This window comes from Bos mutus, chromosome 5, assembly GCF_027580195.1.
Source record: "Bos mutus isolate GX-2022 chromosome 5, NWIPB_WYAK_1.1, whole genome shotgun sequence".
Taxonomy (NCBI): Eukaryota; Metazoa; Chordata; class Mammalia; order Artiodactyla; family Bovidae; genus Bos; species Bos mutus.
Window position 1 is genome coordinate 113762723 of NC_091621.1, and position 25982 is coordinate 113788704.

At 51.4% G+C, this 25982-nt stretch overlaps 1 protein-coding gene across 1 annotated transcript in view; it reads left to right on the forward strand.

Moving 5' to 3' along the window:
* Positions 1–18406: 18406 nt before the first annotated feature.
* The window catches only part of PRMT8 (protein arginine methyltransferase 8), a 69943-nt gene continuing 62367 nt past the window's right edge, over positions 18407–25982 (forward strand). The window contains exon 1 of the mRNA XM_005907217.2: positions 18407–18481. Coding sequence (XP_005907279.2) covers positions 18407–18481 — 75 coding nt within the window. The remainder of the gene's footprint in view (positions 18482–25982) is intronic.

Consider the following 25982-nt stretch of genomic DNA (forward strand, 5'->3'; position numbering starts at 1 on the left):
TAAGGGTAACAAGCTCCAGCTTGGTGGGTAGGGTGCTGCAGAGACAGGGTGATGACTGTTCTCTTACTTTTCTGAGCATTTTCCTTGCCTTAAGCTGTGTTCTGCAGACTCACAGTGGCTGGATGTAACTTCTGGCTAAAGTAGGGCAAAACTCTATAAGATGCAGTGTCAAAGTGAGTGACGTGGTGTATAATACTTTGAGAGTTTAAAGAAAAAAAATTCCCCAGGGGCTGGCAAGCCCCAGGAAAGGTTTTATGGAACAGAAAGTTAGCTAGGCCTTGGTGACGGGGATGAAGGGCTTGGTGAGTTGAGGGGAGGCAGCCCCTTTATCAAGAAGGAGGAGTAGGCTGAACTCTGTGATGGAATCAGAGGGTCTTTGTGATCTGTACACATAACTCTTCATGGGGTTCTATGTGGTGTCATGTCTTCTACCCGCAGGCCAGGTGGGGATGTATTATGCAGATTCTAGGCCGCTCTGGGTTCCATAGGCACTCATGGGTGCATTTGCCAGCTGTGGGTGCTGCCTGGATTGTGGGCCTGAATCACAAGACAGAGACTTGTGCACCAGCTGTGACTCCGATGACTCAAAATGGGACAGCATCATGGAGCTTGCATGTGTCTGTCAAAGGCAGAGGAGAAAGAGGGCTGGTTCCATCCCCTCTTTGCACTGTCAAAGGCCCGTCCCCTTCTCTGGAACCCAACTTGCCCTAATATTTCAGAAGGATGACAAAGTTGCACTTGAAATCAGGAGCCACCAATGGGTATGAGCTCATGTGGGTATCTGTTATTAGCAAAAAAGCATGAGGGTCTTTTTTCAATTTATAAAATTCCTTGGAAATCTAGAACAATAGGGGAAAAAAAAAAAAAGACATGCAACTGGGCCTAAGACCCTTCCATGTGATGCCCAGTTGTGTATTCACTTAGAGTAAGGTGAAAAGTCTCTTGAAATCAGTCACTATTAATGAGTCAACTATTTTTCAAATGGCTGCTGCTGCTGCTAAGTTGCTTCAATTGTGTCTGACTCTGTGCGACCCTGTAGACGGCAGCCCACCGGGCTCCACCATCCCTGGGATTCTCCAGGCAAGAACACTGGAGTGGGTTGCCATTTCCTTTTCCAATGCATGAAAGTGAAAAGTGAAAGTGAAGTCACTCAGTCATGTCCAACTCTTTGCAACCCCATGGGCTGCAGACTCCTCCGTCCATGGGATTTTCCAGGCAAGAGTACCGGAGTGGGTTGCCATTGCCTTCTCCAATTTTTCAAATGGAGGAAGATGTTAAACTTATAGGCATTAGGATCCATTCATTCATCCAACCACTCTTTACTGAGAGCATAGTATGTTTGGTTCAAGATGAGGGATTCAGCAACAGTGGCCCCCTCACCCTTCCATCCCAAGATCCCAGAGATGACAGAATAGAATGAATACTTGTATAAAATTACATTAAAGAACATAAAACAGTGCCGGAAATTAAAAAAAAAAAAAAAGATGTCCTTGGTACAGAAGAAACCGAGGACTCCCCCAAGGATGGAGAGCAGTCAAGATCAGACTGATGAGGGAAACCACAACTCCAATGTCCCTGCAGAAGGATCACTAAAAGATGTGCTCTGGGCCCAGAAGTGGCAGATAATGGGGTGAAGGGAGGTGGGAGTATGTGATAGGGTGAGGGCTTGAGGTCACCAGGAGGCTTGGGTAGGCAACTGAATCCCTCCATACCTCCACATCCAGTCTCTTCAGGGCAGGCAGGGAGCAGTGGAGACTGCTTGGATACTTGGGTGAGAGAGACTGAAGCTGAGCAGTGCTCCAGGGTGGCTGACACAAGCCCAAGAGGAAGATTCCACTTCTCCCCTCCCTGCTCGCTCACTCCCCCAACAGCAGGCACTTCCCCTTCACTTAGATTGGAAAGGCTGGAGCCAAACCTACCCTGTAACACATCCCACTTCCCACTGCCAACCTGACTTTCCAGTACAGAAAGGGGCATGCCTCCAGGATTCACCAAAAAGCTGTAGAAAACCCAACTGTGAAAAAGATGTGCTGATTGTAGGAGGCAAAAGTTCACACCAAAGCAGGTGCTAACAGTACAAGCAGAATGGGACTTCTCTGGAGCCTTTGGAATAATAAGTACCACTATCAGATCTGTAAAATGATCAGCAGGAGACCTTGGAAACAAACTGTGCACAAGGACATATAAGAATCAACAGATGGGCTGGACCGGCAGTGCGGATGAGAGTGAAGAGTAACTGGTGAACTGGAGGTGTTCTCTGCAGCATGTGGTCTACAGGACCATGAGATGGAGATACGGATTGAAGCGCTTGCGAGAGAGGTGGAGAACACACTCTGTCCACAAGAAGTTTGTGAGGGATGGAAAGGGTGAAACACAATAAGAAAGCTTACCGGGAGACAGAAAAGAAACCACTGAAGACCAAATTGCAAGACGAAACCGGATGACCAAGTGCCAAGAAGGGGGAGTGACAAACACCTGCGACTGGATACAGCACAACAACAGAGTTAGAGGAAAACTACTAAAAAAAAAAAAAAAAAAAAAACCCAAAAAACAAAAACAAAAACTTCCGGGGAAAGAGGGAAAAGATGATCTAAAATGGAAGAAGGAGGAGAGGGGCAACAGACTTCTCGTTGGCTACACTAGATGCAGAAAGGCAGTGGAACCACATACAGGAACCCTCTGGGGTAGGGGAGACCGCGAGCCAGGAACCTGTCCCCAGTAACACTCTGCTTCGTGTGTGCAGGGGAAAGAGTCACTCTGGACATTTAGGTCTCAAAGAGTTCCCTATCTTCTCTCTAAAAAGAAAGGTCAGAAAAAAGCAGAAGAAAAGTGGGAATGAAGAACCTCCTTTTTTTGCTGACTCCCCACACTTCTGTCTCAGAAAGAGACGGTCACTTTGCTCCTGGTTGGAGAAGAGCAGACTGAGCAACTCCCCAGGCCAGCTGGCTGGACAGAAGCTTAACTGTCAACAGCTCTAGAAGGTCTCGGCCTGCCCTTGTGTGGTCACTGTGGTAAAGTGTGCGACAGGGCCTGACGCTGGCCATCTCCTCTCAGCCCTCATCCTAGGACTTGCTTTTTTCTCTGAAGCCTAAAGAGTCTTGGCTACCTAGCTGGGGTGGCCACCATCCCGTGGAGTGTTTGCTTCTCTTTATTCTCAAATCCATCCCGTAGGCGTTAAAGAGGGGATGAGGCTGGGAGAGGCTCTCTCACCCAGACTGATGCTCAGGGCAGTAGTAGACACACTTGTGCAACCTTTGCCTACTGGAATCCGTGTCACGGCAGCCTTAGATGCTCAGAACATCAGGTGCATGCCTGGCTGAGCAGAGGGTCATGGCCTGGACCTCTGGGAACTCTGCCCAGTGGCCTGGCAATTTGAGAGTCTGCCAGCTCAGCTGGAGGGAGAACGATCTGTTGGGAAGAAGCCCTGACGGCCTTGGGAAGGAGTGAAGGAAGGAAATAAAAACTGCTGTCACAGGCTACAGGTACTGGAATTCCAGGCAAAGACCCAGGGTGCTGCTCTGGGACACTGGGTGGCTGAGAGACGAGGCTTACAGGGCTGCCCCGGGGTCTCAGCAGTCTGAGCCGGCGGCGCTGGTCCTGGCTGGGAATGGTCTGGATCCCCTGGCAGGCCTCTCCACCCACTGAGGGGGCTTTGGAAGCTCTTTAAAATTTCATATGGTATTAAAGTCATCTCCCCCCCTCCAGTTTCTCTCCTCCGCATAACTGTGTCTGAGAAAACCATGCCAGGCTCATGTTCCCTACAGGAGTCTGTGCCTCCCTGGTGGCTGCTCTCCGTGGCCCTGCCTGGTTCCCTAGGGGCCAGAGGAGGCCCCAAGCCTCCTTCACCCTCATGGGCCTTGGCCTGGGTTCTGCCTGGTTCTCCAGATGGGGCTGAATTTGGGAACCAGTGTGCCCAGTCGGCTGTCTTTGGAAGGGCCCTGGGGATTTGGCCCATGCTCTTATTATAATCCTAGAATGTGCAATCTAGTGGGGGACCTTGAGACCCTTTATCCAGCCCCTTTGGCTCTAGTCTGTTTTCTTTAGATAACTGCCTTCTTCGCTTTAAAAAAAAAAAAAAAACACACAACTCTGAAGATGCAGGTCCTTCTGCATTTCTTGAAAAGGCTTTCCTGCACTTTGCTTGCTGTTGGCCAAGAGGGGTTACACTGCTGTATGCAGGCCCACTGGGCGCAGAGGAAGCGCCAGCCTGAGGACTCTCCCCACCCGTGAGGAGCACTGGGCACCAATGGCCTTATTCCATGTTGGCCCTGGAACGAGGAGGCCCCTTGATTCTTGAAGCTGCCATGTAAATTACATGTTTTTACACATCACCTGTTGGTGGCTGATTTGACTGTCCCGATTTCGTTATTCACACTTTAGGCTATATCCACTCATTTAAAGGCATCTGAGCACAAGTGGACGACGCAGTGGAAGTGGGAGCAGAGAGTAAACGGGGAGATTGGAGAGAAACAGGAAGTCATTCGTGGCTGCCTTGCAAGTAGATTCCCAGGAGTTCGAGTCCATGGGTGCCTAGGGCTGGCACGCCCCTCGAGTGGGTGCTGAGAAAGCAGAACACTGGCTGGCATGAAAGTGAAAGTCCCTCAGTTGTGTCCGACTCTTTGCAACCCCATGGACTACACAGTCTGGAATTCTCCAGGCCAGAATACTGGAGTGGGTAGCCGTTCCCCTCTCCAGAGGATCTTCCCAACCCAGGCCTTGAACCAGGGTCTCCTGCATTGCAGGCGGATTCTTTACCGACTGAGCTATCAGGTATATTTCTCCATAAATTCCAGGCTAGAAGGACACCCTCTTCCCCAACTCTACAAGCTGCACTTGGGTGGAGTATTTGAGAGCAGATGATTCCTCCCAGGAGACCATGAGTATTTGAGATCCTTGGGGGCAGGAGGTGGCATCTACAGCTTTCTCTTTTTTTTTTCCCTGCGTTTTTGTGTTTTTTTTTTTTTTTTTTAACAGAAAAACCACTTTGAAGATGAGTGGGGCTGGGTGTTGGTGTGGCCCGCGTGCCTGAGCCCCTGGATGGAGCACAAGGCTCTCCAACACTTTTGTTCTTTTCCTCATTTGCCATGCTGTGGGACAGCATCTCGCCTCTAGACACCACGTGGGCTTTCCAATGACAGAATGGAGAGTTGACAGCGAGCTCCTGGCTCAGCTAGTCCCAACTCAACAGACGAAGAGTGATGACAGGGCGCATCCGGGACTCTAAGGACAGGGACAGACCCTAGCCATCCGTGCTCCTCCACTTCCATCTATCTGATACCTCCCTCTCCAGGGTCTTGAGCAGCCTGAGACCCAGCTGGAGTTAGAATTTGAGCCTCTTGATTCTAGCTGAGTGCTTTTCTCCGCTCCCCCACCCTCCCAGTGCTCTGTGCTTTCTCTGCAGCCTGCAGGCCAGGGTACAACCCACCCACAGGCAGGAGAATGAAATAGGATCTTAGAGTGCAGGGCGCACTTCCACCCCAGAAAGACGCTCCCCCTGGCAGGTAGCTGATGCTTGACCTTCCACCATTAGAGATTCATTCCTTTGTCACTTGGAAGTGAGGCCGGCCTATAACTCTGGAAAGGCCACCCGTGGCTGATAGCTAACAACCTGCTTGGGCTGTTCCTGCAGGATAGTTGGTATCTGATGGTGGCAGGGGTGGAGGAGAAGCCAGGACAGAGAGATCTGAAACTCGCTGAAGCAGGAGGACAGCTTCCCAGGTGGTGCTAGCGGTAAAGAACCTGCCTGCCAATGCGGGAGACAGAAGAGATGAGGATTCAATCCCTGGGCCGGGAAGATCCCCTGGAGGAGGGCCTGGCAACCCACTCCAGTATTCTTGCCTGGGAAATCCCACGGACAGAGGAGCTGTGGTGGTCTATGGGGTCGCACAGAGTCGGACGTGACTGAGCATGCATGAAGATGCAGAAAGACCACGAGCTGGGGGTGTCGTGAGGACGAGTCCTCCTTGTTGCAGACGTTCCTTACAGGCTACCACCCATCTGCCCAGCACACACAACAGAACACGACCAGAGCTGCTTCTGCATGGACTGAGCCACACAGTGCATTGGTCCCCGGCTGAGGGAACAGAAGAGCTTGAGCTGTTGTTTTGTGACTGAAAGGCAGAGGAGGGGCCCCCAGAGGCCGAGGGGATGGTGTGCTTGCTACCCTGACACAGGGCTTTGTGTTCTTGCAGACACAGAGTGGGAGGGTTCCGGCCAGAAACAGAAAGGGCCGGTTCCCCAGGAGGCTCAGAGGGACTCAGAGCATGAGGAGGGGGCTGGGGGCTCGTCAGGTCTTGCCCCCAGCTTCTGCGCAGCATCCAGAACTGCCAGGTGGGCGGGGAGACGACAGCCCTGCACGGCCATCAGCCTCCTTCCAAGCGACACGGTCGACGTGGGCACGGGCGAGGCTCCTGGAAGCAAGTTCAAGGTTACTGGACGTTGACGAAGGGGAGCAGAGATGAAGAAGGAGAACTCCGTGTGAGTGCCTACAGGGTGGTCCTGCAGGGTCTCCTGGAAACTCATAGGAGGGGCTTTGGTAGGGGAGGGGGTTATAAGGATCCTCTGTCACGTGACATTTTAAAAAGCAGAACTCTGGGCCGCTTTTACTTGGTTGGGACACAGGGTGGAGTTGGCCTGGTTATAACTGGAGTTTCTGTATACCATCTGAACCCTGCCTGAGATGCTGCTTGAAAAACAGCCTCTGGTCCTGGGACCTGGGATAGAGACCACGGCCCTGCTTGGAGAAAGTGCCGGAGCTCATGGGTGCAGCCTCCTCTTCCCCTCTATGTCTAGGCCATGAGTCTGCAGGACTGCAATTTGTACCAAACTCAGTCTGGGAAAGGGCGGAGTTTTCAGGGACCTCATTATCCAACCTGGAGGAGGAAGGGGGAAACCTAACCCACCTTGTCTTATGAACTTGAGGGTAAAATGAGGCTGAAGGAGGAAGACAAGGTGTGCTCAGAGGCTCCAGGCTGGAAACCATGACCTGAATGAACCTCCTGGGGCCTAGATTATGGGCCAGCGGGGAAAGGGTACAGACAGAGATTTGTTTTAAAAAGAGAAGGCCGTCTCTGCAGGCTGGAGAAAAGTCAGAGCGGATAAGCAGAGTTGTTCTGCTGTCGTTGCCCCTGGGCCCGCTCTCTCCTTCCTGCCTGTGATTAATCCCATGCTGGTTCAGGACGCATTCACTAAGTCCCCAGGCCGTGGAGTGGCAGATCTGGCCCCTTGAATAAGCCGAGTTATAAGTTCCAGAAGTTAAGAGGGCGAGGTCCTCCACGCCTGCAAATATGGTATGCGACCCAGGGTGACAGCACTCAGGGCAGGAACTAAGCAGATGTGACAGAAGGAGCTGCAGCAGGAACACGGCCTGATAGGTGCCATTTAGATGGAGTGGCCCTGCCTCGAGCCATTGCCCGGCTGACGGATGCTGCGGCCTCAGGGGGATGGGGTGTGCTCTTCACCCGGAGAGTCAAACAGAACCAGAGGAGATGCAGTTTTGGCAGAGTGAAGTCGGTTACATCCGGCCGCACAACATTGCGCCCGTCTACTGAGCTCTGCAGGGAGCCTGGCTCTGGGTCAGGCACGTTGCCACAGCGCAGCCTGCCTCTTTTGTTTTTTATTTGAAGGATAGTTGATTTACAATGTTGCGTTAATTTCTGCTGTGCAGCACAGTGACTCGTATATATATATATTTTTCTATTTTTCTATTCTTTACATTATATTTTATTCTTTATATTTTTGTTCTTTTCCATTAGGGTTTATCATATGGAATATAGTCCCCTGTGCTATGCAGTAGGACCTTGTTGTTTATCCACCCTCTATGTAATGGCTTGCATCTGCTAACCCCAACCTCCAGCTCCATCCCTCCCCCACTTCTCCCCGTTGGCAACCACAAGTCTGTTTTCTCTCTGTGTGTGATTCTGTTTCGGTTCCATAGATATGTTCATTGTGTCATATTGTAGATTCCACATGTAAGGGACATCATATGGTATCTGTCTTTCTCTTTCTGACTTAACTTCACAATGTATGACAATCTCTAGGTCCATCCACGTTGCTGTGGGTGGCATTATTTCAGTCTTTTTTATGGCTGAGCAGTATTCCACTGTGTATATGTACCGCATCTTCTTTACCCATTCCGGTCAATGGACACTTAAGTTATGTCCCTGTCTTGGGTATTGTGAAGAGTGTCATGAACTAGGGGTGCATGTATCTTTTTGAGTTGGAGTTTCGTCTGGGTATATGCCCAGGAGGAGTGGGATTGCCGGATCATATGGAAACTCCTATAGTTTTTTGAGGAGCCTCCATCTGTTCTCCATAGTGGCTGCACCAACTTATATTCCCACCAACAGTGTAGAAGGGTTCCCCTTCCTCCACACCTCCTCCAGCATTTGTTATTTGTAGACATTCGAATGATGGCCGTTCTAACCAGTATGAGGTGATATCTCATTGTATTTAGTTTTGTTTGCGTTTCTCTAGTAACTAGTGATGTTGAGCATCTTTTCATGCGCCCATTTGGCCTACCTCTTTTTGCAAATGGGGTTCTCGGGGCTCAGAGAAATAGAGCGATGTGCCCAGAGCCATAACGGAAAGTATCAACATCTGGATTTAAACCCGGGTCTGTGCTCCTTCTGCTGGTGGAGTTGGGGAGACGGGGGCTGTGTTTAGCCCCCCATTAGGAGCGTGACCTGAGAAAGCTCTGAAACCTTCCTGAGCCATCCCTCCCTGATGTACAAAACAGGGGTATAACGCAGCTCACCTCTGGGGTCAGTGTGGGCTCGGCGCCTGGCCTGGAGCAGGCACTTGGCCTGCAGTCACTGCTCTGGGGTCACCGTGCTCCCTCCCTTCCCTCCAGGCTCTGGAGAGAGGCTGCACAAGCTCGGGAGAGGCCCTGAACCCTGCCAGGGCTGGTCCAGCCCAAGAGAGGGAAGCTCTGCTCTCTGGAAGCCACAGCTGCATTTGAATTAAACAGATACCTGGATGGTCCATGAAACTGAAGCCACTCTTTTCTTGTTGTATGATTTTTAAACATCACACAAGCTTTATGCAGTTCTTCCCATAGAATAACCCTGGGAGGTGTGTAATGATGACAACTGATTTTTGTTTTCCTGCAGGAGAATCAGCTCCAGGGGGACCACTTCTGATGAGATGAAGACTCTGGCTGGCCTTGTCAGCACCCCAGCAAGCTGCTGCCTGGACTATCACCCAGGGTGGACACTGAGTATTTGGGACAAGACATTAATGTGAATATATTTTAAAGCCAAGAGTCATGAGACACGTAGAAGTTCTGTCTGCATGTACCTGGATACATACATGAGTCAGAGAAGCAGTTTGGGGATCATCTGCTGCTTTGAATGATTCATGTGTCAAAAAAGATCCCCGAGACCTCATGGGGGTGTAACTGGCCATAACCCTGCAGCCTGGGCTGTCAGGAAGCTTGCTGGCTCCCCCACAGAACTCTGCCCCTGGTAAGCATCTCAAAAATGAAGTGATGACTATTTATAATGATTGTTTGATTATTGACTTTGAGGCTGCGAAAGCCAAAGAGGACTGTTTAAAAAAAAAATGGAGTGCGCCCTCCTAGCCCAGTGCTGGAGTGACCATTGCGATGAGCATTAGCGGCAAGCCTTCCTTGTAAATGTCTGACTGGCCAGGCCTGGATTTTCCATTTGATCCCTCTGACACGCCTCACTTTTCAGCCTTTGTTTTGGCCATCAGAGTTGAGTTTTGGTCTGAGATGTGACCAGTCTTGGTTGTCATTTGGGTGTGATTGGATTCATCATTCAAACCATGCATAAAAGGACAAAGCAGAAAGGGGACATGGGGCTTATCTCATGTGAACCCCCCCTTTTTTTTTAAAGAAAAAGAAAGGGGCTTGAAGAGGGAAAGGGACTTTTTCAAGCTACCCAGCCATTGACTGACAGAGCTGGGACCAGAGCCCAGATCTGCTGACCCCTGCGGTGACCCTCTTCCCCCACATCACTCTGTTTCCCTCTTATGTGGACAAACATGATCTTCTATGAAGATGCTGGGAAGGAAACCCACTTTTATTAGAACACTATTTCTTAGGAATTGTCTTAGATGCTAGGTCTGCCTTGGCTCATTTTATTCTCACAGTGCATCTGCCAGAGAGCCGTCTCCATGAAGCCACTGATATAGGAATGAGAGGTTAACCGACTGGTCTGTAAGACCACAAAGCCCAGGCCCTTTCTCCCAGGCTGTGGCCAAAGGTCTCTCCTCCCTTTTGCTTCTTCCTCCCTCAGCCTCTCACACACTCTGAAGCAGGCTCTAACGGCCTAACATGGGAGGTTTTAAGCGGTATACGGTTTCCTTGGGTTACAGGTGAGTCACGGGTGGACTGCATCTTATCAGCAAGTCTGGACACAACAGATGTTTCAAAGGGACTAAGCAAGACTTACTGGAAAGTCAGGGTGTGGTTTTGCAGGTGGTGGTTTTCTATTGGGTCCCCTGGACAAGAAGCAGGGTCATCTGGCCTCCAAGCCAGGTTCTCCTGGCACAACTCTCCAGAAGGAGCGGGAAATGAGACGTGCCCGCAGGCCTGAGAGTCCCCTGTGCGCACTGCACCCAAGTGACAGGTAATTGATGCCATTTTTTGGTCTTTATTGTTTTTCAGACCATAGAACCTCTTGGTAGCATCCAATCCATGCTTGGCTGCCTAGACCTGGAATCAACCTGGTTTCCTCTCAGGAAAAGTGCCCCATGCCTCAGATGGTCTTGTGAACACTCTGCCAGGCTGTCGAGCTCTTGGTGTAGGAATGTTTTTAAAACAAGGACTGTGTCTTTTATTTCATGGATCCTCCCCCTCAAGTACCCAATCCAGGGCTTTTAATGCAGTAAGTAAATATTTTTGTACTTAACATTGGAATAGTGGCGGGGAAGGGAGGCTGGATTTTCACCTTCCAAGGGTTCAGGCTACACCCCAAGGAATCAAATTTTTGAAAGGATCTGGCAACATACATTAAAATGCTGCCACTTTTGAGAAACTATCCTGTGGAAATGAAATTCCTGTTCATAGGGGTGTATGTAAAAGACCATTTATTGCCAAATCACTTAGACTGACAAGAAAAATCAGAATGACTTGAAAATCCATCAGTAGTAGGGTGCTGGTTGACAAAAGCATGGTTTATCCATATAGCGAGACATTTTGCATGTTTAAAAATAATAACTTGGATTTACATGTAATAACCTGGAAAGGAGTCTCTAAGGTAATAACATACTGTTTAACAAAGAGATCAAGTTGCTGAGTGATGTATGTTATTCCACTTCTGTACAACACATTCATGGTCCCTGACTTAGCAGAGTTTTGATTTATGATTTTACAACTTAACCATGGTATGAAAGTGATGGTGTGTTCAGCAGGAACCATACTTTAAAGGTTGAATTTCGATCTTTTCCTGGCCTAGGGACATGCAGTCCAATACAGTCTTGTGATGCTGGGCAGTGGCAGTGACCACATCTCCTGGTCGGCCCTGCAATTGTGGTAAACAACCGACGCTCGTAGAGCCATTCTGTACTCAGATAGCCGTTCTGCTTTCCTGCTTTCAGTATATTCCATGTGGGGAGGTGGGGTGTTACCAAATGGACTTTGTGTGAGATGATCTTGCTCAGCTGTAGGCTGATGTAAGTGTTCTGAGCATGTTTAAGGCAGGCAGGGCTAACCTGCCTGTGATGTTCAGGAGGGTAAGCGCATTTTTGACTCATGGTATTCTCCATCTGGGATGGGTTCATCAGAAGACAATCGCTACTGTAAGTCAAGGAAGATCTGTTCATACATTTGCATGAGAAACAAAAGCAGGATATACAGAAACATGAGCGTATCACCAGAGAGGGGTAGGAACTTAATTTTTAAGTTTTTAAAAATCTAGCAGTTTATATTAAAGAAAAAAAATGCTTTAGGAAGGGAAGAGATAGATCAGGGCAGTTAACTGGTCCAGAAAGAAAACAGGCGGAACCAAGCACAGCTTTTTTTGCCACCTCAGCTTACTGTGCACCCCAAGCAGGACCATCCCTAAAACTCAGGATGAGCTCTTCACTGGGGCAGGTCACACAGTGTGTTATGTCCCAAGAAATATCAGTACTTGATGTTTTGGGGAGGGAGGCAAGGCTGCAAAATTTCCCATCCATAAAAGTTTTGGAAGCACACAGGAACTTTAGTATCTTGATAATGTGTCCCCAGCCTTACCTGAATGGAGGCTACTATGCTTCTATTCCAGGTCCTAAAGCCTCCAGGGTCTCCTGTCTATATCAGTGGTTAGTTTTTGCAGGGCCTCCCTGACAATAAGCCATTGGTTATAGCTGTACTGAACCTGTAAGACCCAATCCATATGACCTCTGATAGTACCTCTGAATCCATAACCATCTCCTCCTGAGAGGTCATCAGGGTAGGGCTGTGTCTTTTCATCTTCTGGTCCAGAACACTCAGCACAGTGCTTGGCTTAGCGTATCTGCTATAGAAGGGCTAATGGAAGAAAACGTGTGCTGAGTTCTGGCACCAGATAAATGGAATTGACTTCTAGCTGGCTTTGGGGGACCCAGGAGAGATTTTCCAGAAGAAGCTGAATCTTAATGACTTAAGAGGAAAGGAATGGAGTATCCAGCTTCCACCAAGGAGAAGAAGCTGATTTTTGTTGTGACAGCATTTTAGAAAGACTAAAATAGTATCTCTAAGGGCTCTGCTACCGTATTCCTCTTCTGCCTCCTCCAGAGAAGTTTAGGTTCCATCGTAGGCCACTGAGAAAATGTATGGATGTCTTATGAGTCCTTCTCACCTTGGGAGGGCTCCCCTGAGAGCTCAATTCATAAAGAATCTGCCTGCAATGCAGGAGACCCCGGTTCAATTAATGGGTCAGGAAGATCCACTGGAGAAGAGATAGGCTACTCACTCCAGTATTCTTGGGCTTCCCTTGTGGCTCAGCTGGTAAAGAATCTGCCTGCAGTGTGGGAGACCTGGGTTCAGTCCCCAGGTTGGGAAGATCCCTTGGAGAAGGGAAAGGCTATACACTCTGGTATTCTGGCCTGCAGAATTCCATGGACTATACAGTCCATGGGATTGCAAAAAGAGTCAGACATGGCTGAGTGACTTTCACTTTTCACCTTGGGAGAAAGGTAGGTAACAATAGCCTGGGGTTTAGCTTCTTAGGGGCTTAAAACACCAAGGAGTAAGCTCTGAAGAACTACCAAGAAAACGCCTCCCAAGTATAGTTAGAATAAATAGTCAAGTCAAACAAGATCATATCCAGCAGAAGACTACAATGAATCCATTTAATCAGACATTATCAGAGTAAAGAAGAAATAACATTCTGGTTTTTATGGCAACTGAAAAAAAAACTCACGTTACTTTGCAGGCATTGGTGGCACTCTTTAAGTTGTTTGGGGGAACATAGTTTAAGAAACAATTTGGCTTGAATTGGGGAGAAATAGGACTGTGGAGGCTTCATGCAGGAGAACTCCCCAGGTGAGGGGTTGTCTGAAGGCTCAGCCAGGTAGCTGGCTGCTGCAGCCTTGGCTTGGCTCCCACTTCCCAGAAGACACTAAGAACACTGCTGGGTTTGCTGCTGGGAGGTGGTGATGGGTAACGACTGTGGCCTGATTCTTGAGGCGCCATGGATTCACTGCAGCGTGTCTCAGCCATATGTGAGCCCTGGCCACGTGTGAGCTCCGCCGAGGAGGAGGAGTCGGGGGTGGGAAGCCACGTGACATGTCTTATACATCCCCTCTTATTGCAGCAACCACATTTGAACAAGCTGGCATCTGGGTTTCCCTAAACAGTATGTGTGCAGGCCAGAGAAACCGCACCCTGAGCCCAGGTGCTGGATTTGGGGAGGCAGCAGAGGAAGGGTTGGCTGGCTTCTGAAGAACATCTACTACACACGGTCTTCATCTTCCAGGGGTGGGGCTTGGAGGAGACAATGATGGGGTGGATGGAACATTAGAGGCATTGCTCAGCCTTCCAGAGTTTGCAGCTCTGCTACTACATCTATGCCAAATAATGAGTCCAACTGAACCCTTCTAGTGACAGGCGACTTGGTTTTCTGTGGCATCTCATAAAGAAGGATTGTGGTTGTTCGGTTGTCATGTCTGTCTATGACCCCATGGACTGCAGCACACCAGGCCTCCCTGTCCCCCACTATCTCCTGGAGATATAACCACCCCAACCTGCCTATCTGGGGTGGCCCTGCTTGGCCTGGCTCATAGCTTCATTGAGTTATGCAAGCCCCTTTGCCACGACAAGACAGTGATCCATGAAGGGGTTAGGCAGGATAACTGGTCCAATTACAGCATAGTCCTCCCCAAGCGTCCTTCAAAAACCTCTGCATACTCAGCCAACCCACAGCACAGCTTTACTCTCTCAAGGACCTCTGTTAGGGATGGACCTTTTGATAATGTGAGGCTTCTTACAGTTTTGGATGGGTCTTCTCTGTGACTTAGGGATTTTTCCTCAAATGGGTCTTTTCATCTCTAAATAGCCAACTGTCCTCAACCATGACTACCTGTTTGACTCATCCGGGGACTTAAAAAAAAAGATCCAGGTACTAGTTTCTTCTTCACTAAGTCTTAGTTTCTGGGGGTAGAACCAGAGCATGGTGTTTCTAAAACTCTCTGGATGATTCTCAGCAAGGTTGGGACCCACCCCCTGTCCCTGGAACCCTGGGTGACCTCTGGAAGATCATGCTGGCATCCTGGACTCGCAAGCCCACTCCACCACGTGGGCTGTTCTCTTGTGTTTTTGTGTCATCTGTTATGATGTGGAGACAGCGACAGTATATCAACTTCACAGAGTTGTCGAAAGAACTTCATGAGGACACATTACGTCTGGGAGAATCTCCAGCACGTGAGAAGGGCTTGATTGAGTTGAACTCAGAGCCCCCAGCTCAGGGCCTTGAAATGTGAGTGCAGTGTCCGTGTTCTTACCATGAGCCAGGCATGTTCTAAGCATTTCACTTGTACTATTCAATCCATTTTGTTGCATTGCAGACCTGGTGTAAGAAAAATGACAACAGCAAAATTAGTCTTTGGGATTTCTTTACCAGGTAGGACTTACTTTACAGACCACACATTTAACTCACACCCTGGATAGCTCCCCTGTACCCCCGGTCATAGGCCCTCTTGCCTCCCACCAGAGTCCTTTCCAAAGAAAGCTCTTCTATAAAAGTTCTGTATATTTCAAAACATCCAAGGTGATTAAGGGCTTCTCAGTTGGCTCAGTGGTAAAGAACCCGCAGGAGATGTGGGTTTGATCCCTGGGTTGAGAAGTTCCCCTGGAAGAGGAAATGGCAACCCATTCAGTATTCTTGCCTGGGAAATCCCAAGGACAGAGGATCCTTTCGGGCTACAGTCAGACTTGCAAAGAGTCAGATACAACTTAGCGACTGAACACATGCACGCGCATCCAAGGTGATTGGACCTCCTCAATGGTCATTCCAGTGTCTTTGCCTATTGCTAAAGCCCAGTGCCTGCTCATGGGCTAGGTATAAAAGCGCTGCCCAGTAAGTTCTTGGTGGAATGACTACATTAATCCTGCAAAGGAGTATGCCAACATACTTGTGCAAAAGATATGGAGAAAGACCGAAATCCTTGTGAACAGTGGGGATGGTGAGAAAAATGGTACCACAAAATGCCTACTGTGTGCTGGGCACTTTAAATACATTATGACTTTTCACAACTCAGGAGATGAGTATTCAGGTCATCTTTTGCTGTGTAGCAATTCACCCCCAAACTTAGTCTTTTAAAGTAGTGATTAATGAGGTGGGAGCGTAGAAGGGGCCACTGCTCTCTGCTCCAAGATGGCTCTGCAGAGGACAGGAGCATCCACTTTCAGACAGCCCAGTGTGGTCCTCCAGCCACTCTGGAGCCACCCTGGGGGCCTTGGCAACTGAGGCACCACCCCAGGCTGGCTCAGGGTTGGATGTGTTGGCCTAGAACACTCTTTGCCATGAGAATACAGCTCTCCCATCTCAGCCTCTCTGCTCCCCATTCTGAGGGGAGCCGTGCCTGGGGAGAAGCCAAGCGAGAGATTTCAACAGAGAACAGAGGAAACACACCCACTGAGGTTCTCATAGCAACATAATCACGCACAGGCAGCAGCCTATTTTGGTGGGAGCTTGTCTGAACCTCCCTCCCCGCCCCGGTTAGTCACAGAATGGATGCCCTGCACAGGCTGCAGCAGTGTGGGGTGGCATGGGCTGGGGTGAGGGAAGAATAATGGACTGGAAGCCAAGGGCTGGGGAGCTCATCTCAGATGCTCCGTCAGCCAGCTGAAGGATCACAGGGTCCTTGCCCAAAAAAATGACAGGATAGGACTGAAGTGGGAAGATCCTTTCTGGTTTCCGTTGATCTTACAAGTGCTGAGCCTCTCCCAGCGGAAGATCATATGTCTCGAGAGATCTTTTGTCTCTGAGAAAGATGCTTAGAGAAAACAGGGTTCCAGAGGGTAAAGGTCATTCTTTAAATTCAGCTCATTTACCCTCCCACCCCCACCCCCAACCTTCGGCACATTGGCAGGATGTGAAAGGGGAGGAGAATGACCAGTGTCACCAAAGACTCTGGTCACTTACCCAGGTCTGTGGGCTGAGAAAGGACAGGGTTAAGGAGGTTAAGGTCATTCGTTTAAATTTACTCCTTCCTCAATTAAACACACATACACACAGAATCACTGGGAACTCAACCGTCTTGCTCGCTCACTCTCCATCCTCTCCCTCCTGCACTTACTGCAAGGCATCCTCTTTCCCCGCAGGACCAGGTGATGGAAACCTCTTTAGTTTCTGGCCCATTTCTTCAATGGACGCTGGGGTTAGTTGAGGACAATCAGGCTGTCAAAGGTGATGTTAAAAACAACCAGGGCATGCATGCAGGACTGCTCTCCCTGGGTCAGCATGGGGATGAAGTGCAGAGCACCAGGAGGACCAAGGAGCCCCTTTTGGGTCCCTGCCCTCGACTCGTGAAGTGAAAGCTTTAAAAGTGCAGCTGTCTTTGAAGGAGTCAGAACCAAGTTGGCCTGTTGTAATTGGAGACAGAATGCCTCCCCCCACCCCCCACCCCCGCCCCCTGCCCCAAGCCCAGCTTTGTTTCCCACCAGCCTGACAGATGGCCACTAAGAGAAAAAGAAGCTCTCCAAGTGAAGACAGGAATGCATTGTATAAAAATTCACACCCCCTGCTACCGCCCAAACTCCCTTAAAAAAGGACCAAGAGAATCCTAATGGGTACGTGACATCCTCCTTCTCTCCCATAAAAGGGACTTCAAAATCTGGTGATGCTGGGGGAGGGGTGAGGAGGGAGAAGAGAGATGTGTGGGCAGGGGACTGCCAGGGAAGACTGAGGTTGGGGAGGGAGAGGTCGGCTGCAGGTCACCCACTTGACTTCCTCCCACCCTCTTTTCCAAGCCACTTCTGGCTGAACCTTTGCCCCACCTTCCCAGCGAGGCTGGGAGCCCCAAGCCCTAGGAGAGGCAGAGTGGGAGAAAAAAAGGATGGTGATGCCACACTTGGCCCTAGAGTTGAAGGAGTTAAGGACCCTCCCTCACCCAGACAGCCACCCTTTTGCTCCCGGAACCCCAAACGCCGAGGAAGCATCCAGGAATTGGCAGCGGAGCAGGAGAGGGGGTGGGATGGGGTGGGGTCGGAGCGAAGTGACCGTGGCCCAGCCTTGCCCAGCGCCAGTCCTGGGGGGCGGGGAGGACGCACACCGGGGCTGAGGACCTGCTAGCGCCCAGCTCCGGCGCGCCTGCCTTCTCCGAGCCTCGAGCGTGGCCCAGCCGCGTCCACGCAGCCCTGGCTCCCCTCCACCCCACCCCCCTGCAAGTTGTCTACGGCTACGGGCAGCGGAGGCGGCCCAGAGACCCCCGGAGCCCAGCCGAGGGGGCGGCCCCAGGGCGCGGGAGCCCTCGGTCTGCGCCCAGCCACCGCCCGCCCGGCCCAGCCTCCTCCCCGCCCCCACTCACCGGCTCAGCCCCCGGGAGGGACGCGCAGGGAGCGTGTGGCTTCGCCCGCCGATCGGCAGAAGTTGAGAGGAGTTGCCGGCTGCCTCGGCCGGCCGGACTTTGCGAGTAGAGCAGCCGGCGAGGCGCCGCCGCCGCCGCCGCGGAGCCTTCGGGGGCTGCCTCCCGCCTGCCGGGCCCGCAGCGCGGCCGGAGAGGGGCGGGGAGGGGGTCGCGGGCGCCTGAGCCGCTCGGATCTGTGCGAAGGACTGGACTCCGAGGAGAATAAAACAAAGTGGACTCGGCAGGGAAGACCCTACCGCCGTTGATGGTACCGGCCGACGCTCCGGCAGAGGGGCTGGGTTGGGCTTTTTTTTTTTTTCCCTCCCATTCTCTCTCTTTCTCTCTCTCTTTTAAAGCGACACCCGCTCTCTCTTTCTCCCATCACTGTGCCACCAAACCCTCGCTGGCTCTTATGGGCATGAAACATTCCTCCCGCTGCTTGCTCCTAAGGAGGAAGATGGCGGAGAACGCGGCCGAGAGCACCGAGGTAAGGAGGCCAGAGGCCGGCCCGGCCACCCCGCGGCCGCCGGGCTACCCCGCGGCCGCCCGGACCCCAGCGCGCGCCGCGCCGGTCCCGGTGCCAAACTTTCTCAGCTCCATCCCGCTTGCTCCAGCCGGCCGCTTGCGCGTCTGTGTGTGTGTGCGTGGTGTGTGTGTGTGTGCTGGGTGGGGGAAAGACGGTGCCTGTCTCAGGACCCCTCCCTCTTGAAAAATGCAAAAGAGTCGCTCTTACCCCAGCTTCCTCTCCTTCCACCCGCTGCTCGCTCGCGCCCGCCTCGCCACCCCCCACCCCCAACCCAGAGTCCCAAGCCCTGGGCGGCCGCGCTCCCCTGCCCTCTCCTCTGGGCTCCGTTAGGGCTCCAAAGTGGCGGACTGTGCTGAGCCTGGATGGGCGACCCAGGGGCCAGGTCGTTTCCCTGCAGGGCCTGGACCGTCCCTCCGGGCCGTCACCCTTCAAGCTCGCGCTCTCGGTCCCCGCCGCACCGCGGAGAGCTTCGGGCCTCGGGAGTGCCGCGCCGCGCCGGGGTAGGGCAGGGGCACCGCCGACAGACCCTGGCGCCCAGACCGGGGCGGGGGAGAGGTCCGCAACCCGGGACCTAGAGCCGCCTCGGGGTGCTAACCCGGGGAGGGAGCTCGGGCCGCGGCCACCTTCAGGACCGCGGACAGCGCCCGCGCCTGCCGCAGCCGAGCCCGCGCGCGCTGTGGGGGCTGCGCGCCGCGCCACAGCAGCTTGGAGGAGGAGGTAGTGGGACCTCCGCAAATTGCGCTCTGGCCCCCAGTCTCCGGCAGCCCGGCAGCTGCCCTTTCTCGACTCTCGAGTTGGCTCGGAGCCGCCAAGAGCCCAGCGTCCCGAGACCGACCAGAGGCTGGGCTTCCTGTCCTCATTTTGACTCTGCTGTCATGACCCCTGGCTCAGCCCGTAGGCTCCGGGCACCTGTAGTCATGCAGGGGATCCGCGTGGGCAGCCCCCTTACCTTCCTGGAGGAACGGTGCGCCGGGGCGGGGGCGGGGGTGTGTGTGTGTGTGTGTGTGTGTGTGTGTGTGTGTGTGTAGATCATCCCTTACTCGGTGGCAGGAAAAAGACAGAGAACAAACTCCCGGACTCTATTAATAGCCTGGTGTCTGGTGGGGCTGCCGTGCCTTTCACAGATGGTTGCCCATATGCAGCGTGGGGCGGGGACGGAGGTGTGGCGCGCGGGGATTGTCCCTCCGTCCGTGGGATGCCCAAAGCGGCAGAGACCCTTCCCAACCGTCTTCCCTCCAGGTCTGAACTGCAGCTAACCCTCTACCCCACCGCGGAGGCAGCAAAGCTTTTTAAAATCCCCGTTCTCCGAGAAACTAGAAGCAGCACACATCCTGTCGATTTCGAAACAAAAAAATGCTCCGGGATAGAGCAGCGGGGCGTCCAGGAGCTACTGTGTCTCCTTGAGTTAGGGCAGAGCCAGCGCGTGCGGGGCCCCTCCCGGTGCCCCACCGGTGAGAGGGCATTTAGGAAGCTGTGTAGCGCTAGGCAGAGAGCTCGCCTGTACGGAACCCCTCGCCCTCCTCGCTGTGATCGCCCACCCGCAGAAGTGATTTCTAAAAATAGCTCCGAGTCAAGGCCGCACTTCTGTAATCCGTTGGCCCAGCGGGCACGTAGCAGTCCCTGCAGCCATGTGGCTGGAGCGCGGGCAGCAAAGAACAGCTTCTCCCGGCCCACCAAAAAAAAAAAAAAAAAAGTTTTCACGGGTCTCTGGCCCCCGCACTCTTGTTGTTGCCCGCGAGATGCGGGCGCAGACCCCGGGCCAGCGTCCGCAGTGAGCTTGTTGTGAGCTCCACACCTCCGCCAAGGTTCAAGGCGTCCGGAGCAGGCAGAGCGCGGCGTGTGCGCGCGCCAGGCTATTTTTACTTGCTTCCCCCGCAGCTCCAACGCTCCCCCTTCTCGGCGGTTGCACATGCCAGCTCTGCTCAAGGCATCAATGAAAACAGCAGTAGAGGTGGCGAGCTCCTGCGAGGAAAAAAAAAAAAAAACCAACCCACGTCGCACGCCTGGCACACAGGGGGAGGGGCAGATCCAGCTGGGGCTCCCGGGGCGGGGAGTGAGTCTGGGGTTCAGTTCCTCGCAGCTTCCCCAAGAAAGGGAGGAATTCAGACTTGGGCCAACGTGCCCCGGTGGAGGCATCCAGGCAGCGTGACAATCGCTTGGTTTTCTTCCAGGAACTGCCTGTTTTTGGAATGAGCCAGGACTAGAGCAGTACTTCCAAAAGTGGGGTGCTGTGGGTTTGCCTGCATTTATGGTGAGAGAGAAGCAAGGATGCCTCGGGGGTGTGTGTGTGTGTCTATGGTGGTAGCTCTCCTTGTTCTCAATTCAGCATATCTTTATCAAATACTGACTCTGTGCCAGGAATAATTAGGTTCCCGAGGTTCAAAGATAAAGACACTAGGCCACTGCCCTCATGGAACTCACAGTTTGGTGGACAGGAGTGCCGGCTGATCCAGATCATTCGGTAGCACATTTTCCTGACTTTTGTTGGCGTGGTTTGCAAGCACTTTATCTCACTTTATCCTCACCATAATCCTGTGAGATAAGAGAAGGTTAGAATTCATTGTGTAGCCCCATTTTACAGATGAGGATGTTGAGGCAGAGAGGTCCAGCAAGTTCTAAATATTACCTGACCGGCTAGGACAGCCTTGGAGCACAGACTGCCCCCACTTCTAACTCATTGCCCTTTGCCCTATACTGCTACCTTGATTCTTTTTTTCCACTGCACCATGCAGCATACAGATCTTAGTTCCCCAACCAGGGATCAAACCTGCACTCCCCCACCCCCCAGCCAGTGGAAGTGCAGAGTCTGAACCCCTGGACCACCAGGGAAGTCCCTACATGGCTACTTCTAAAACGATGCCATGTGTGGATGGGAGCAGGCAAGAAGATGGGGAGAGAGGATGTTTGGGAAGGAAGAGATGCTGTTTTGGGACAGGCAAGGAGAACAGGGAGCAAGTGATCACTCACAAAGTAAAGGTAGGGAGAGATATTCTAATCTCTATGCAGGAAGGAGAGTGGGGAATAAAACTATCTGTGAGCAGAGCCTCCCTGGACCAGACAGGTTTGGAGCTGGGCCGAGGGCATCCTGGGTGCAGCTTGTGGCGGGGGGTGGGGGGTGGGGTGGGGGGCATGGCCAACGTTGTTGCCACTTTCTCCAGCTCCCTCCTTCAGGTGCACTTCTCCTCCTCAGCTGAGGGCATCAACGCCCACGCATCCCCTCCTGGCAGCCTCTTCTCCCTCTCCCCTGCTCCACACATGCCTTCAGAACCTCCTAGTGGGCCCATCGGAGTCTCTTTTTCAGCACCCCGCACTCGCGAGGCTGCCACCCTCACTCAGGCAGGAGGCCCTTTCCCGTTGTCCTCTTCTCTAGTCCAGCCTCTTCATCACTGCTCAATGGGCTTTCAGAAGCACAGACCTGCTCAAGAGCACACGTGGCTGTCAAAACTTACCATGTCACCCTGTTCCCTTTAGGACACAGGATAAAACTTGATGTCCTTAACCCTTCCGTATCTGCCCCATGCAGTTCTCTGCAAACACCGACTTCATGCCTGAATGCCTTTGCACATCCTGGTTCCTCTACCTGGGCTGCTCTTTCCCCCTCTTTCTCTGGGGAGGGGGGCGAATCTTCCTCAACCTGAAGGACTCAATACAAAGGTCACTTCCTCTGAGCAGCCTTCCATTTAAATAGCTCTTCCATATATCCTCCATCCCTATGGAGATGGAGTGTTCCTCTCCTTCTTCTGTGCTCCTAACACCTATCTCTCACTTTCCCTGTTACAAGGTAATTGCATTTTTATATATCTGTTTCTCTAGTTGGATAAAGAACTTTCGGGGTGGTGGGGAGCAGGTCTACCCTGTTCTGACACTGGGCCTGACGCAGAGTAAATTAAAATCATTGACAAATGTTGACTGATTCATAGGAATATGAACAAATTCGTGAGCCTTCTGGGTCTTAATCACTTTCTGCAAACTGGGCCTCCTATCTCCCACTCTTGTGCTTAGATTCTTGTGGATCCGGAAAACATAAAATGAGAGGAGATTCTGGGAATTAGGTGCTGCAAAGCTCCAAGCCCGGGTACATTTTGGTTACCCGTGTTCCTACTTAATAGTTGGTAATGACTGACTCTTCCTATGGGGTGTTCGTCTGAATAGCAAATAAATGGATTAATCACAATGCCCAATTAGGAGCCGTGGGCGATGGTGGACGCTTTGGAGCTGCTGCTTGCTTTACCGGCTCTCAGTGAAAGCCTGATGCATTATTTATGGTGCCCACCTCCCTGACTGGGGTTTCAGCACCTCAAAGGGAAGCCTCCATGGGTGTGAAAACAGTTTTAGCAAAGGAGTCATTTTGGAGACTGGTTTTTGAATGTCATCTTGACTTCCTGGTCCAAGGAGAGAGAGAATATTTATGGGTTGGGAAAACTACAATAAGACCCGGGTTGGGGCGCCAGTGGGCGCTGCTCCTGTGAGTTACGGGGAGACTGGGGCTGTATTCTGACATGGTGCCTGTTGGTGGTTTTGGCCGATGGATCCCTCTTCTCAGGGTTTCTCACTTAAGTGTGTGGTCCTATAGCACAAAAGTGAGAGAGGAGGAGGAGGAAGAGGACAAGAATTGGCAAGACCCAGGCCCACTTCTCTGAGGTCCACATGGTGTCTCTTTCTAACGAGTGTGGGGCTCTGGAGCCAGACCGCCTGGCTTTTACTCGGAACTCAGTAGATGTGTTGTTATGATGAACAAGGTGCCCCTAACCTCTCTGGGCCTCGTAAAGCTGTTGCGATGATTGAATGAATTAATTCGTGCAAAGGGTTTAGAGCCTTGTGAGCTCCAGAGACCTTCGCGATCACCATCAAGCCATCAGCTTTTAGGAGCCTCGCCGGGAAAGTGCCAACAGGATGGACTCACCCTGCCCTTGTTTCTCCAGCTGAAATGGTCCCCAAAACCATGGTCTGCACGCATTTCTCCTCCCTCTGCAAACACGGATTTCAGTCCTGAACTGAACTCAGGAGAATTAAGAAGATAGCCACGTTTGTTTTGTTTTGTTTTGTTTTCCTCCTGGGAAATTTGGCTCTTGGGGGAGTCCTCCATTGGCTTTTGGCTGTCAGAGAGGGTGAAACCACACTCCCGTCTCTGATTCAGGAGCGGTTTTCATTTCCTCCTCTGTGCTAACTGCGATGTGAAGTGATTATCACATTCCAGCGTGGAACATGCAAAAAATCTGTAAAAACAGCATTTACACCTTGGCTTCTCCTGTGCCAGCAGGGGAAGAACGGGCAGCGTTGCGAGATGTGAGCTGCCAAGGTAACTGGAAGTGGATGGTGGTGTTGTGTGATGGGCAGGCATTGCTGTCCAGTCGTGCACGGGCTTGGCCAGAGGAGAGGAAGCTCGGGCAGCAAGGACCATCCCGAGCCCACTTTCTGCACCCACGATGCAGTTGGCCCCTTGGTTGTTAGTTACAGAGCTTCAGAGAAGGCAGCTTCACCAAATTCCTTGTGCATTTTCAGTCAGGAAGTTCTTAGGTCTGAGCTCCACCTCTTCATTGCCATGGGAGTCACTTTGGTTTGTTCTGTTCTAAAAGGAGATTAAAGACTGTCTGGTTGCTTTTGCGTTTGGGACTGCACGAGGGCTGTCACCCTCTGTACTAAACTCTGTTCTGAGTGATGCCAACCCTTTCCTCTGAAATTCTGGACTAGCCAGGAGAGGTGGGGTTGAGAAGATATACCCCTCCAGGGGTACCCAGACGGTTGGATGTTTCACACACCAAAAGGCTTTTCTATTTTGTTATTAGAAGTCCGTCAAGCATCTCAACTTTCCCCAGATTTGTAACGGGTGACCCATAAGTAACGATTGTTTTTTTTAACTCATTTTTATTTTTGACTGCACTGGGTCTTTGTTGCTCCACGAGGGCTTTCTCTGGTTGCAGTGGGAGAGGGCTGCTGTTTGCAGTGTGCGGGCTTCTCATTGCAGTGGCAGATGTGTGCGCGCGCTCCAGAGCGTGCAGGCTTCAGTAGTCGTGGCTCCTGGGCTCTGGAGAGTGGGCTCAGTAGTTGTGGAGCATGGGCTTAGTTGCCCCGCAGCATATGGAATTTTCCCGGACCAGGGATTGAACCCACGTCCCCTGTGTTGGCAGGTGGATTCTTAACCACTGGACTACCAGGGAAGTCTGTAAGGATCTCTTTTTAAAACGTAATGTTATACAAGCAAATAGCTCAACGTATACCTTTTCATAAAGTCATAGACTCTTAGAGCCGGATGGGAACTTTAAGTTATTTAAGAGGCAGGAAAATTTTTCCAACACCGGAGTTCCTCAATGTTGGTTGTTAATACCATGTTTCCTCCTAAGTCAATGCCGTCTCTACCTTCTTTAGACTCTAATTGATTGCTTTTGATACTTGGCACTAATTTTCTGGTGTATGCTGATACGGAATACTAAAAACTAGTTGTTACCCTATATAAGATCTAGGAATTGTGCATAACAAGATACCTCTCCCTTTCATATGACACTTCAAATGCTTTGGCATCTATTGTCTCGTGTAAGAGATGCCATCCTATATTACATACATGCATACACAGGCTCCATCCTGTACACCATATACAAACACAACGAGTTCCATCCTATTCCCATGGGACAGATGAAGAAACCAAAGCACAGAAAGTTAGTGTGACTTGCCCAAGATCCCACAGAGAGGAAGTGATGGAACCCAAGCTCTGGTTTTCTAGCCACTGAGACCTGTGGCTTCTCCACTCTATGGGGCTGTGAAGGCAGCAGGAGGACCAGAGTAGATACTCAAAATAAATACGAAGAGAAAGAATGCGGAAATTAACTGGAGAAACCACAAATGGTGGATTGGGAAGAAGTCCAAGAAAAGACACCAGCCCTGGCTTTCCTCTCCTGTTTTTATGGTTCTCACTGCTGTGCCCCATGGGTGGCGGGGACCTATGGCCAGGACAGTCCTTGTTCCACGATGCCCCTGAGCCCCAAATCCTTGCCAGTGGGCCAGGAAAAACTCTTGAGTAACAAAGTATACATTTTTGAAAGTTGGACTGAAGACCATTGTCTGATCATCGTTAAATCTGAACGTTCATCCAGCTTCTTTCTTGGGATGAAGTAAATAGCAGAGACTTCAGGACAGGAACTTTGTTTTTTAATTTATCTTTGTAATTTTATTTCATTGTTCAGGCTGTTGCAACAAAATACCACAAACTGGTGGCTTCAGCAACAGGAATTTATTGTCTCCGGGTTCCAGAGGCCAGATGTTCTGAAATCCAGGCATCTGCAGGGTGAGGTTCCTGCCAGAGATTCTTAGGGGATTGTGTTTGCTGACTTCTTCTTCGCTTCTGGTGGTTGTCAGCTGTGCTGTGGTTCATAGATGCAGCACCACCTCTCTGCTTCCTTCTCCACCTGGCCCCCTCCCCTGTGTGTCTGTATCTCTTCTTCTAGGGACACCAGTCATATTGAACCAG